The sequence below is a fragment of the Lactuca serriola genome, chromosome 1 (genome assembly GCF_051521515.1).
Source record: "Lactuca serriola cultivar US96UC23 chromosome 1, Lser_US96UC23_V15, whole genome shotgun sequence".
NCBI classification, from domain to species: domain Eukaryota; kingdom Viridiplantae; phylum Streptophyta; class Magnoliopsida; order Asterales; family Asteraceae; genus Lactuca; species Lactuca serriola.
In genome coordinates this window covers 42677340-42691955 of record NC_136408.1, presented here as the reverse complement: position 1 = coordinate 42691955, position 14616 = coordinate 42677340, and the positions used below count along the sequence as shown (strand labels likewise).

Here is a 14616-nt window from a genome sequence, read left to right as displayed (position 1 = left end):
TTTCGGTAATTATATATATATATATATATATATATATATACACACACACACACACACACACTACATAGCCCATAAATTTTGGGCCCCCTGGAGACATGGGCCCTGGACGGTCGCCCGGGTTGCCCACCGTCTGGACCGGCCATAGTTATTTACATTATACCATCTAGATTGAAGTAAACCATTAATCAATGGATTTAACCAAAAAATGAGCTTTTTAAAATATGTTATCATTATGGAAAGTTTTGGTAAATGACATTAGGTTGGAAATATTTTCCACCATGGAATGATGTTAGACAACCTAAAAATGGAGGGGATATGAGTTTTGATAGTACTTTCCACATATATGTATTTCAATAGGATGTGAGTTGAGATTAAAAAACTATTTAACAAAAAACACACGTTAAGGATTTCAATAGGATCTAGCTGACTAGAGCATGTTTCAATAACTCTTATGCTTAAAGACTATCATAACATTAAATTTCTAACCAAAAAAGGGATATATAAACTAAAGTCTCAATATTTTCAACGATTTGACAAAAAAACCCTAAACATTATTTTTTGACAGTAAAGTCCTAATTCACGATTTGACAAGAAAGTTCTAAACTTTATTTGTTTAACAAAAAAGTCCTAATTACCGGTTAACCGAAAAAAAATGGTAAAAGTGTCAAAAACTGCCGGTAGTTGAAACTTTATTGTCAAAAAAATAAAGTTTAGGACTTTTACGTTAAATCGATGAAAATATTGAGACTTTACTCTATGGATAATGTCATAAAAAAACCTTAAGTTTGGCAGAAAATGTCGGTTTTACCCTTCGGCAGATTTTTGGTTCGTTTATACCGCAAACTTGTCATTTTTTTGTCGATTTTGCCCTTGTTACCTGCAATGGTAGGTTTCCAGGTTACTATGAATTATTTTTTGCGAAAAACCCCTTAAGTTTAAAATATTTTGCAAAAAAAAAAAACCCTTAAGATTATAAACATATAAAATATAAATATATATTCAAAATTTTATAAAACTAAATAGTTTTCTACTGAAACATATTTTTAGCTTTATGTACGGTAAATTTTATATTTGTTCGATATAAAGTTTTTATATTTAAATTTTAAAAAAGTTACCTAGTTTTATCAAAATTTAAATATATTTATTAATTAATACTTAAACTTTTCAAAGCAACTATAAAAAATGTCAGTTAGCTAATAATAATATGACATTAGTTACATTGAATAAATTTTTTAAAAGAAAAATAAAAATATTTTATATGTTTAAAAGGTTTGTATTTTAGAAATAATAAACTATCATATTTTTTTATAAAAATAAATATATTTATATAATAAATTAGACAAATATATTTATATTTTATATGTTTAAAATGTTTATATTTATTTTTGAGGTTTAAAATGTTTATGATATTTTTATATAAAAAAATATGATAATATTATTATGTATTTAAACATATAAAAAATATGATATGTTAGTATTTCTGAAATACAAACTTTTTAAACATATAAAATATTTTTATTTACCTTTTAAAAAAAATAATTAAATGTACTTGATACCATATTATTCATATTAATTATTTTAGCATAATTAAATATTAACTAACAAATGTTTTTTAATTTTGTTTTGAAAAGTTGAAGTATTAATTAAGAAATATATTCAAATTTTGTTAAAACTAGGTAACTTTTTTAAAATTTAAATACAAAAAGTTTATATCAAACCAATATAAAAGTTACCATATGTAAAACTAAAAATATGTTTTAGTAGAAAACTATTTAGTTTTATCAAATTTTGAATATATATTTATATTTTATTTGTTTATAATCTTAAGGGTTTTTTTTTACAAAATATTTGTAAACGTAAGGGTTTTTTCGCAAAAAAATAATTCATGATAACCTGGAAACCTGCTATTGCAGGTAACAACGGCAAAAGCAACAAAAAAATGACAAATTTGTGGTATAAACGAACCAAAAATCTGCCGAAGGGTAAAACCGACATTTTCTGTCAAACTTAAGGCTTTTTATGACATTATCCCTTACTCTATATATCCCTATATGTATTAAGCAAGATAGCATGAACTTGTGAAAAGTGATGACTAAACCTCATGGAATCACACATAGTGAAATCAAGGCTACTTCAAGGTTTTATTTATAAAACCGATGCACATTAGGTCGAGTTTACATGCTTAGTTGTAAATTGTGTTATTGTTATCTATATGTGCATAAAAAATGTATAAACCGAATATAGATGTTTGTATTATGGTTTTGTGGATTGTGGCATTGATCATGAGATGACATGCATTCATTTTGCTATACTTATCATCAATTGATCATATTGTGTGTGATTCTCTTTCCTTTGTCTTGGTTTTCCATTAAAGAGTCATATATATTATTTGTTATATATAAGCAAATTTATGTGAAGAAATCACAATAAGCTAACCAACGTTAGTGCTAACGATATGCACCATATAAATAAGCACACAAGTATACTCTACGATACCTAGGATATGGGCTTAGAGTTTAACTCAACATTGTCCTAGCCTTTGGATTATGCCTATTTTGGAGACGGATCAAGTTAACGACTATCACATAAATTACTAATATAAAAAACGTATATTAACTTGTAAATATATTATATAATATTCACATGTAAATGTACATTTACACATGTATATATTATGTAAACATAATATACCATATAATATTTATATGTAAATATATCATATAAACAACATTCATAATATATTATTCATGTGTACTGCTTTATTTTTTTTACAGACAAAACACACAAAATTTACATGTTAATCAATATATGATTATTAAGATATATTCTTACTAAAAAAATCTAGAAATATTTATGAATTTCAAATTTATCATTGAAATTGGGTATACTTCTGATTTGAATAAAGTAGTCTAGATTCTGAAATATTCTATGGAAAATTTGGGTATTAAAAAAAAGAATTCTTAAATATTTATTTTTTTATAATTTCCTTATAAAAATATGTATTACAAGAATATAATTATGAAAATATCTAATATTGTAATGGAAAGAGTAAAAGAAACGACTGATATAGATGATTATAAAAAGGAAAAGAGAAACCAGTCTCCAAGTACTCCAAAATACACACTTCAAGCTAACCGACTTACAGTGGGAGAGAGATGTTGGAGAGAGTGCTTTCCGCGCGGAGAGGAGCTCACATGGCGGACGAAGGCGATGAACACGAAGGAGACGAATCCAAAACCAAGAAGCATCTTTCAATTGCTATCCGAATCACTAACTACTTCATCCGAACAGGTTACCTATGTCCCATTCTCCTCCTCGCAACAGCCATCCTCCTAATCTCCTCCCTCTTCGTCCGCCCCCGTGATCTGCTCTGTGTTTCCTCCATATCTTCCTTCGATCGCCTTTCTCGCAATCGCTTTTTTGGATTGGATGGCCTCGAATCGGACTTCGGATCCCTAGGCGTACCGTGGTGTAAGCTCTCATCATTCATTCGCTGTTAGGGTTTATTGATTTGATTCGATATACTCGGATCTGAATAGATTTGATAATTTTTTCATTGATATTCACCTTCTTATGTCTATTCTAATGTGAATCTAATGCTTGTATGTATTTAAATCGGTGAAACTCTCTACCAAATTTGCTACTGGACGTAATTTTAATTGAACAAAGTGTGAAATTATGGATTTGACGTAACAAATACTTTTCATCAATGAACTGGGATGCAAATGCAGATTATGTTTATGATTATAGAGAATGGGTTTGCAAATTTGGGGATTAATCAATGATTTAAGGTACTCTGATTGTCTACATGTTTTTAATTTATATCCTTTTTAAAAGGCAGATCGAAAGATGGAAAAACCGTGGATTGGACATCCAAGGATTTGCTCCAAGGTCTAGAAGAGTTTGTACCAATATACGAATCACGACCCATCAAGAACAACATGTATGGGATGGGTTTTGATCACAGCTTTGGGCTCTGGTTTATTGCACGATGGCTGAAACCAGATCTAATGATCGAGAGTGGAGCTTTCAAAGGACATTCCACCTGGATCTTGAGACAAGCAATGCCAAACACCCGAATTATCTCAATCACACCTCGCCACCCTGAAAAATACCTTAAAAAGGGTCCTGCATATGTTGATGGGAACTGCACATACTTTGCTGGAAAAGACTTTGTTGATTTTGGGAGTGTTGATTGGAAGACTGTGATGAAGAAACATGGTGTAACTGATCTGACTCGTGTTCTTATATTTTTCGATGATCATCAAAACGAATTAAAAAGGTACAATTGTGTGTTTTTTAAACATTATCTATCGAATTCCATTTCCAGATGCATGATTCTTTCTTGTAATTTACATTCTCTACAGATTAAAGCAAGCACTGAAAGCGGGCTTCTCAAATCTTGTTTTTGAAGACAACTACGATACTGGAACTGGAGATCATTATTCATTGAGACAAATATGTGATCAGTTCTACATACAAGGTCAGTTTTACTTTTACATGACTTAATCAAAACACAAGTGTTCCATTTCTGAAAGAAAGTGATAAAATTTTCATCCAGGAGGTGGACATAGTTGCTTTGAAGATGGTGATGAAGGTAGAGCAAGAACAAGAAGAAAGAAGTTTTGGGAAAAGGCAGTGGATACTAAGGAACTATGCGGACCAGGGGAAGTATGGTGGGGAGTCAGAGGATACATGAGGGATGATTTTAACCACAGCAATAAGCCAATACAATACACACAGCATTTTCAAAACAGCAGATTTGTTGAATCAGTACTTGATGTTTATTGGGAGCTTCCACCTGTAGCGGGTCCCTCGCTGACTCATCAAACCAGATATGATCCAGCTCGTGCACCGAGTCCCATTGTTGAAGATGGAAGATTTGGGTTGTTTCAAAGGCTTGGGTTATCAAGACTTGAGACTTCTGTATTTAATGGGTATACTCAAATGGTGTATGTTCAGATATCCCCCAAAAAATCATAGTCTTGTGCTTTTGTTTTGGTTGGATTTATTTTTAAACAATCAGTTTAGTTATGTTGTTTCTTGATGACACTCTTAATTCACTTGTTGCGATCTGTTTTGTAGTTTTATATGATTTTTTATTGGTTACAGTTAGTTGTAAATCAACTCATCTTATGCTCCTCGTATCACTGGTGTCTCTTGAATAATTTGACATGTAAATGTGATATTAATGCTTGTTAATATTACATAGTAACTTAGGTTAAAGTCCGTCTAAAGAATAATTCATAATCAATTGCATATAGTTGAATTAGAGTTGTCTCAAAATTTGATTTCTTGAAAATCCTAGTTTTAGTTTACTTTAGTTTTTTTAGTTAATTAAAAATATTACCTCTTTTATTGTAATTATCATTTATTTATGTGCTAAGACTAAACTTTATACATTGTGCAGAGAGGTACATACCAATAGTTATGTGTCTATATGGATTCCATCTTTGCTTCAACTATATTATCCTTTGGTATAACTAGAAATAATTTTTCATATCCCTTACTATTTGTTGGTTTGACAACACAAAAATATCATCTCAAAACTCAGTCCTTTCACTTTTTTCCTAAAATGTATTTTGCAATTTGATTTTATCCTGAATATTTACGGTTTTAGTCTGTCACATGAGTGTTCCCAACTATATTTACGGTTTTATTGAAAGGGTAATGGGGGAGATATCATCTCAAATCTTGGTTTTATTAACTTTTGCTAAAAAGTTTTTTGTATTTAATATTTGTGACGTTAACCATGGTTACATGGGTTTTTCATTTTGGACGACACCTATGTATGTTTAAAGGATAGTATGGAAGATATCATCTCAAAGCTTGGTGTTATTTTTTTCCCTAATAATATATTTTTTTTTTTCAATTCGGTTTTATATTTATGATTTCAGCCCATGTCAAACGAGTTTTCCTAATTTAGGTAACACCTAAACCTAAGTAGGGGAGATAGCATCTCAAAACTTGGTTTTATTACATTTTTCCTAAAAACTAAAAAGTGTCTTCAATTTTAGTTTGATTTCGAGTATTTGTGGTTCCAAACCCAGTCACACGGGTTTCTTCGTTACCTCAAACTATGGGTTTGTTTTTCCCTTAACATACTTACTAAGGTCATAAGGCATAATCCCCTTTCACCCTTTCAAGCCACAACACTTTCCTCATTAATCTTTCACACACACATACAGATGATTAACCACTAGATCTCTCAAAATAGGGCACCACGCATTATGGGAGATGGTATAGCCGTGACTAATCCTCTGTTGCGAACATTAGGCTATGACTCGTGCCCTGCAATTGCTGCAGACGAACCTCCATGACCAGTGGCGGATGCAGCCACTTTTAGTGGGGTGCCTTGCCCCCACTTAAAAGGTTTAACCACCACATAGTATATGTAAAAAATACAATGTTTTAGAAAAATTTACATATATGGTCCCCACTTAAATATTTTTGGCACCCAATTTGCCTAAAATCTGAAAGAAAAACCTTGAAAGTTAATATATAATTGCTATTATTTATGTATTAATTAATTTTTATACAAAATGGTCCCCAATACACCGTAGTTCTGGATCCGCCACTGTCCGTGACCACAAAGACTGAGTAGTGTCAGGATTTGAATATGGGTCAATATGTTATCCACCATATCTTTCACGTCTTACCAAGTCACCACTCACCACAACCCAAGTGGTTGACTATGGGTGTTTTATTAAAGAAAGTGTGAACGAAAGAGAAGTGTATCATCAAGTAATATGTTTAATTGAAAGTTGGTTTAAAGGAAAGATTTTTTGTTGTGAATGATAATTGGTAATGGAAAAGGTTTTGTAATTTTTTTTGTGTCAATATGTTATCCACCATATCTTTCACGTCTTACCAAGTCACCACTCACCACAACCCAAGTGGTTGGCTATGAGTGTTTTATTAAAGAAAGTGTGAACGAAAGAGAAGTGTATCATCAAGTAATATGTTTAATTGAAAGTTGGTTTAAAGGAAAGATTTTTTGTTGTGAATGATAATTGGTAATGGAAAAGGTTTTGTAATTTTTTTTGTGTCAATATGTTATCCACCATATCTTTCACGTCTTACCAAGTCACCACTCACCACAACCCAAGTGGTTGACTATGAGTGTTTTATTAAAGAAAGTGTGAACGAAAGAGAAGTGTATCATCAAGTAATATGTTTAATTGAAAGTTGGTTTAAAGGAAAGATTTTTTGTTGTGAATGATAATTGGTAATGGAAAAGGTTTTGTAATTTTTTTTGTGTCAATATGTTATCCACCATATCTTTTACATCTTACCAAGTCACCACTCACCACAACCCAAGTGGTTGACTATGAGTGTTTTATTAAAGAAAGTGTGAACGAAAGAAAAGTGTATCATCAAGTAATATGTTTAATTGAAAGTTGGTTTAAATGAAAGATTTTTTGTTGTGAATGATAATTGGTAATGGAAAAGGTTTTTTAATTTTTTTTGTGTATTGTATGGAAGCTTAGAAAGATTATCGAGACTTTTTAAATCTTTTTAGCGGCACCTAATTTTCCAAAGGATTGCATGTTTTTTGACGACCAGGAAGATTTTTGAAACACTTATGTGATTTTGGAAGATTGATGGGCTGCAGGAAGATTTGGGCCGATTTGCTTCTTATAATCATGGTTGTCTCATTATGGAAAAGATAAAGACTACGATATTTATGTTATTATTACGGATAAAATACATAAAATCACAACCAAATATATTTAAAAGATCTTTATATTACTTTTATTTAGAAAAACATTTATATTATTATTTCTCTTTCAGATAAAACAAAATTGAAGGTTTTTTAGAAGAAATGACCAACTAAAAATCTGATATGATATACATACCCTTTTCATTACTCGAATATGCATGAAGACATCGAATCCAAATCTATTTTTTTTTTTCATTTTGCTTAATCGTGTTCTGTTTATGAAACCTTGCATATGTTTTTTTTTCTCCTTAGATGATGGATTTCAACCCATTTAATATCCATGTCATATTAAAAAAAATATTATATGTCAACATCATATTATTTTTAGCCAATCATTTCTCTTTAAAATCCACTAATTCGATCTTGTTTGAAAGATAAACATTAATATAAAGATCTTTCTCAATATAAATTATTATTATGTAATTGGTTGTTGGGCCATGAGATTTTGAAGACTAAAGTTGAACTTGCCAATGTAGTCTGCTAGATTTGCTTTCTCAATATAAAATATTATATCCACTTTTACCAAAACATTATTATCATCTCCATAAAAAATCAATGTGATAGGATATTTCAGGTCATTTAACAACCTTCAAAACAGCATGAATCCAGTCACCAAAATTTTCCTATATACTCAAACGCATAGAATTTGGTCGTGGTCATCTTGTGAATAAAATCAAACCTAAAACCAAGTTCGTGTAATTTATTAGGTCTTCATTCATGGGTTCCAAAAGTAGCAAAAAAAGGGCAACAATCAACAACAGCAAATTAACAAGCCATTTACATTAATTAATGTAAGTACATACTAAGCACACAACAAGGGAACCAAACTTATTGGAAGCACCTCTTCTAGTTGTGACTTTTTTTCCCCATTCTCATGAAATTACTAACACTGCAAATAAAGAATATAAAAGCTCCTATTGCTATCGGGTCCAGATTTATGTCCTTCCACTGCTCATGGGTCTTGGGGCTACACAACAAATGCAAGACAGCTTTAAAAAATTAGACCATTCATGAATAATAGCAATGTACTTATTTATCTATACTTAAATCTCTTTACGTATATGGGCAATGTACTTTATTAGTTACCTTATTGGTAAATGTAAGTACATTGCTATAATGGGTAAGAATGAAAGTATGTTGCTATTATGAGTAAAAATGTAAGTAGAGTAAGTGAAATTTGCATACCTAATCCAGTTGCTTCGGAACCTTTCATGATCCTTAATCTCTTGCAAGAGTCTATGAACATCCTGCAAATCGAGGAAGAAAAACATTAGATAGAGACTTAAGACTGGAAAACATAATCAAATTTTAAAGATTGAGAAAGACTTACTCCCAAGGAACATCACCAACAAGCATCCAATCACCATCTTTGTCTTCGTATGTTAGCACACATTCAGAGCCATGTAGGAGTTCCTTTAAATTACTTTCACTTAAACCTTCTCGACGCCCATTAGAAGGACATTTGCCTAATACACAATTTGATGAAACAAATTCTTATATATTGTTGAATTATGTAAAATCTAGAGATGAATTTGTAATGATTTCAGATTTTCATCAATAAAGTCAGAAGTTTTTTTTTTATGTATAAGAAAAGTAGAGAATAGAGAGATATACCAAGAGTGAAGCAGGTGAACAATCTCTCGAGAGCCTTGGAAAGATCTGCATAGTTGCAATGGGTTTTGAGATCAACTTTTCGTAAGTATGGAGCTCCATCCATGCTAACCTTCACATAAAGGCAGCCTCCGGTGCCTAAATTCTCAGCAACGCCGTCGTTTTTTGGTAAGTTGGTGGCCATGGTGTTCTTCCGAAATGATCGAATAGGTGGCCATCCAACCACTTGTGCCCTATTACATAACACAAGGAAAATTTATGGCGATTTAAAGTTGATTCGTGTAAAGACCAATAATACAAATTAAAATTACTTAGCAATGGGAGGAGCACTTCCATTTTCAGTAGTAAATGGAGCTTTCTTCTTCTCTTCGATTTGATTCATGACAGAAGATAAAATTGCAAGCTGATTTATCTCCAAATCGGTGTACTTTACATTTTTAGAGGAGAACAAAGCAGAAGAAGATGAAACCTTGTTCGAATCAGCGTCACATCCGCCATTAAACCTCCAATTTCTACAATCGTCGGCATCAACATCAGAAAACCCTCGCTTATCACCTGGAAAAAAGTTCTTAGTAGATACAAATCCAATTTTGCTGTCGTCTTCCTCGATATCTTTGGTGAAACCAGGCAAGCCAAGTCGGAGCTCGGTGGCTTTGAGGTTAAAAGCATTGTTCTTTTCAGTTTCCGTTGAGAAATTGGAGGATTCAGAGCTTCTTTCCATGGAAGATGAGTCTGATAAGCCTATGTAATCGTGTTCTAATGGCTCAGACATCAATGGAAAATTTGACTCAAACAGTTTCAGTCCAAGAAAATGGTCGACAGGAAGAAAGAATCAGAGAGCAATGAGAAAAAGGAGGGGAGCTTTTTCAGGATTTATTTTTCGTTCTTGAATTATGTTTTAAAATATGTTTGGCGAAACCAGACAAACCTACACATTTCATAATTTCAAAACTATCTAACAAATTATTATATATTAAAGTTGGACAATCTTTAGGAATAATGTGGTGATGCTAATTTGCGCAGATGTTTATTTTCACAAATGGCCATTGGTTAATATGCTAATTTGCTTTAAAAGTGGACTTGGGTGGATATTTTCACAAATGGTCCTTCGTTAATATGCTAATTTGCGTTAAAAGTCGACTGGAAGCGGGTGGAACCCACAATTGTTTTTTTCACAAATGGTCCTTCGTTTTTTGTATAGAAGCGGGTGGAACCCACAATTGTTTTTTTCACAAATGGTCCTTCGTTTTTTGTATTGAATATATTTTGGGTTTTTTTTATTGAATATATTTTGGGTGTTGTTTGACACTTTATTTATACTTTTGTTCCGTTTGTTCCACGTGTTTCATTTTAGGTTGCTTTGTCGTTTTCCTATCCAATGACATTTTTACCGGTGGTTTTTTAATTGATATTTTTTCTTATCCCTGCTTTTCTTCTTTGTTTTTGACCTGTTCTTTCGTCTCTTCTATTTATTTCTGTGAGTTGGAGGTAAGATTTCCAGATTCTCTTCTACGTTTCGTTCTTTTGGATTTACCATTTTTTTTGTGTCTTTCTTTTGTGTTATAGAAGCGTATTCCAAGATTTTGAAAGATCTTCCCTACATATAAAATCTACAGAACAGCGAGTGTACGTTTGTCACCAATATCAACAATGTAATCTTCTATATGTTTCCATTAATACTACTAAACATATGTACAATGGTAAATATCCGTATTTTGGTAATATCGACTATGTAATGTTCAATTTTCATATGTTACTAAACATATGTTCAATGGTAAATTAGTGTTTAATGTTTCATATGTTAAACATGTTGGATTAGTGTCTAAGTCCATAACTATTTTGGTATGTACTTGACCCGATTATGAGCATGGTCCTTTTGGGTTGCCTTCACCATAGCAATATGTAGGATGAATTAAGGAGAGAGAGGTTTAAATATGATTTATTAATATATTATGAGAATAATATATTAAAGGAGAAATCATATTGTTTAATTAGTATTAGTCAAGAATTAATTAATAATTAATTTTGTGGCTAAAAGAGATTAATTAAATTTAGGGGACTGGACTGCAATTATTGGATAATTGAGTTATTGGGCTAAGGAATGCTAAAGGAATAAGGGGCGAACGAAATTATGATGGAAGCCCATCATATTTTCGTCCATAGCCTTATCCAGAAGGTTCCATGGGCTGCTTAGAGTTTAAGCTATCCATTAGGGTTTTGACTGAAACTCTAGCAACCCACACAAGTATATAATGGACCCCTTAGGCCCCAAAAACGTGGACAACTGATTCTCTAGGGTTTCTAGTCGTTTTTGGGCAGCCTCTTTCCTTCTCCTCTTCATCCAAGTTGTATATGGTGTTTGTGACTCCATTCGAGGTGCAACACTTGAGACACTAAGCTTTTTAAAGCCAATCCAAGCAAGGATTTGATTGTTATTGCTATATAACAATCAAAGGTAATTCTCTAAACCCTAATTTAGTTTATAATATGTTAGATCTAAGTTTATTAGTCTTGGATTCAAAGCATGTACAATAGAGAAACCTAGATCCAAGCATTAGGGTTTGTATGAGCACATAGGATTGTTCTTATGCCTAAAACCCATCAGTGGTATCAGAGCCTTGATTGGTTTCAGTTGTATGTGATGCTTAACTGCTTTATTTGATGAAAATCGAGTTTTTTGGCCCCTGCCCGACTCAACTCGGCGAGTCAGTATCTGGACTCGGCGAGTTGACCCCTACTCGGCGAGTCCAGGTCTGACTCGGCGAGTCAGTTCGTCAGGCAAAGGGATTTTCGGGTTTTGGCTGCTGTTTTGACTTGGACTTGATGCTTAATTTGTTTTATGAAGTTAAAATCCGAATTTTATCTTAATTAAGTGTTTATCCTTGCCAAAACAATAGATAATTTCAAAACTTTTAAATATTGGTTGTTTATGTGATAAACATGGATTATTTAAAGTTATTTGGTAATTATCTAATGACTAAAATAAGATTAGGTCAAATGTAGATAATTATGAAATTAATTTTTTAATTTGAATTATTTGTTATTTGATCCCTAATGTTTTGAAATGTTTCAAAACTTGCCCTCAAGTTTTGGAATTTAAAAGTCGATTATAAGTTTAATTTTGAAATGTTAAATTCTAAAACCCTAGTAATTTGAAAAGTTCGAATCACACCCTTATGGTTTTGTTAATTAATTAAAGTGTATAATTAAAAGTGATTTAATAAACCCATAAAGTTTTTGGTTTACATTTAATTAAATTAAAAGTATAATTTACTAAGTTAAACCACCTAGTATTTTAAAAGTGTAAAATACACCATATACTATATATAACATTAAAAGTCTAGTATTATATATGAGTAAACAGTCAGTCTTACCGTTAGTAGGCCTCATTCATGAAGCTGGTCTATAAGGGGTGTTTAAGGAAATTGCCTATAAAATGGCGATTGAATGGGTATCCACTCTTACCCACCGCACTCTTGACTAGTGGAAGGTCGTTAGCCGAACGGGTAGGATAGGACAGAAACCTTCCATTATAAGTATAATGAAGTACAAAGTAACTAAATGCTTTTTCAAATTCCCAAATCATAGTTACTTTAGGAAAAATGTGAAATTGTATGCTAATCCATAGAATTACACTTCGTACCCCTGTGAAACGTTAGTGGAGCGTGTGTAGTTAACCGACACACTAATTTGGGGATGACATTGGTAGCGAAGGGTGACTCGATGTTTGTCATAGATCAATGGAGCGTGTGTGGCTAACCGGCACATTGATTAGGTGATAGTAGCATTGGGTGCACCACGTGATTCGTATGGTTATTCACACCTTGTTTGTGATCCTTGGCATCCCAGTCACAAATAGTAGGGCATAATCGAGATTAAACATGCCATTGAAAAGTTCAATGAATCTCAAAAGATCTAGGAGTTTCAATTCATTTAAAACTTAATCTTCCTTTTCGTTTTTCATGGTGGAAATTGGTAAATCGTCATTTACCTACCTTCAAATATTCTGCAACTAGATTACGACATCCCTCTTCTAGGTTGTAGAGTATTGTGTTGGATCCTAGCTTGATGTTTCATTTGGGTGTTACATCAAGAATTCTAATCAACATAACTTGAATTTTCTCCCGTTTTGTAGATGTCTGAATCTTACAATGGTCTTCCCAAATCCTTTGGAACAAGCTTTCCAAATGAAGATGATGTTCCGAGATACGATCAAGGAAATGAGAGTCATGCTTCACTTCCTCCACCTCCTCCAATCGTTCTCCCTGACCCACAAGTTCAAAGGCTTGAAAAATTCAAGCTCACTCAAGCCCTTTTGGCAAGTAAACACGAAGATGGGAAACCTGTGTGTGCACACGTCTTAGAGATGAAGTCACACATTGATAGGTTAAGCATGTTGGGTGTCGAGATTTCAAGCGAGTTGGCTGCTGACTGGGTTCTTCAGTCACTTCCTGAATCATATAGTGAGTTCGTTAGAGAGTACTATATGATGGATCACGACGTGACCCTCATTAATCTCACCTATTTGCTTATAGCTGCTGAATCAGCAATGATTTGGTGTGCTGGTCAAGCAAACTTGTCTAGTGAATCAAACTCCTAAACTTCAATGGACACTGGCAACATTGGAAGTGCAGAAAGAACTAAGTCTGTGATTGTCTGATGTGCTGTGCCAAAGGAGTCCATTTGCTTTTATTGCCAAGAGAATGGGCATTGGAGACGAAGCTGCCCTAACTACCTGAGAGATCTAAGAGATGGGAGAGTCAAGACGTATGGCTCTGCTTCAGGTAAAATCCATTATCTAACTCTTTTGAGTTCCTATTCTAGATCCTTAATACATGATGTGATAAGATTACATTTTGATGTTTTGTAGGATCAAAGAAAAGAGAGGAAGCTTGAGGGAAGAAGTGAGCTGAATCTAATCATGAAGAAATGGGTTTCGATCGCATTACTTGAAGAATGGATTCTTGAGCTACTACTTGGAGTTAGAATAGATTGTTAAGAAATATGTAATAACATAGTTTTTCAATTGAATTGCATTGTAAGGAAAAAAAATTTCCGCAATAAAATGAATTTTGATTTTATCTTATTTATTTATCCTTGCAATGGCATGTATGAAAAATTGATGTTTGAATGTTTCTATTATTAACAACAATGGATTTGATTCTTAATTATGTTATTTGTGGACATATCAAAAGTTTACCAAATAGGGAGAGTTTCTCATCACCCAAGTTTCAATTGGACAGAAACTTGGAATCATGCAACGTGTATTGTATGATGAATGA

The 14616-nt window shown here is 32.6% G+C and overlaps 2 protein-coding genes across 2 annotated transcripts; one reads left to right on the top strand and one right to left on the bottom strand.

The window, feature by feature from the left end:
* Positions 1-3093: 3093 nt before the first annotated feature.
* LOC145085956 (uncharacterized) lies at positions 3094-5111 on the top strand. The gene is made up of 4 exons (XM_079023660.1): positions 3094-3471; positions 3838-4282; positions 4368-4483; positions 4562-5111. The coding sequence occupies exons 1-4, from the start codon at positions 3156-3158 to the stop codon at positions 4981-4983; spliced, it is 1299 nt and encodes a 432-aa protein (XP_078879786.1). The 5' UTR covers positions 3094-3155; the 3' UTR covers positions 4984-5111.
* A 3377-nt stretch (positions 5112-8488) lies between these two features.
* LOC145085951 (auxin-responsive protein IAA14-like) lies at positions 8489-10255 on the bottom strand. Its single transcript, XM_079023650.1, has 5 exons — positions 9646-10255; positions 9338-9567; positions 9054-9189; positions 8909-8970; positions 8489-8690 (listed from the first exon to the last, which is right to left on the bottom strand). The coding sequence occupies exons 1-5, from the start codon at positions 10104-10106 to the stop codon at positions 8659-8661; spliced, it is 921 nt and encodes a 306-aa protein (XP_078879776.1). The 5' UTR covers positions 10107-10255; the 3' UTR covers positions 8489-8658.
* Between the last annotated feature and the right edge of the window lie 4361 nt (positions 10256-14616).

Bases quoted from the DNA above. Each gene is read 5' to 3' on its own strand.
- LOC145085951 (XM_079023650.1), bottom strand. From the start codon at position 10,106: ATGTCTGAGCCATTAGAACACGATTACATAGGCTTATCAGACTCATCT. The intron at 9,190-9,337 runs GTATATCTCTCT...ATTGTGTATTAG, and splicing joins GTTCACCTGCTTCACTCTTG to GCAAATGTCCTTCTAATGGG. The intron at 8,971-9,053 runs GTAAGTCTTTCT...CTCGATTTGCAG, and splicing joins GTTGGTGATGTTCCTTGGGA to GATGTTCATAGACTCTTGCA.
- LOC145085956 (XM_079023660.1), top strand. From the start codon at position 3,156: ATGTTGGAGAGAGTGCTTTCCGCGCGGAGAGGAGCTCACATGGCGGAC. The intron at 3,472-3,837 runs GTAAGCTCTCAT...CCTTTTTAAAAG, and splicing joins ATCCCTAGGCGTACCGTGGT to GCAGATCGAAAGATGGAAAA. The intron at 4,283-4,367 runs GTACAATTGTGT...CATTCTCTACAG, and splicing joins CATCAAAACGAATTAAAAAG to ATTAAAGCAAGCACTGAAAG.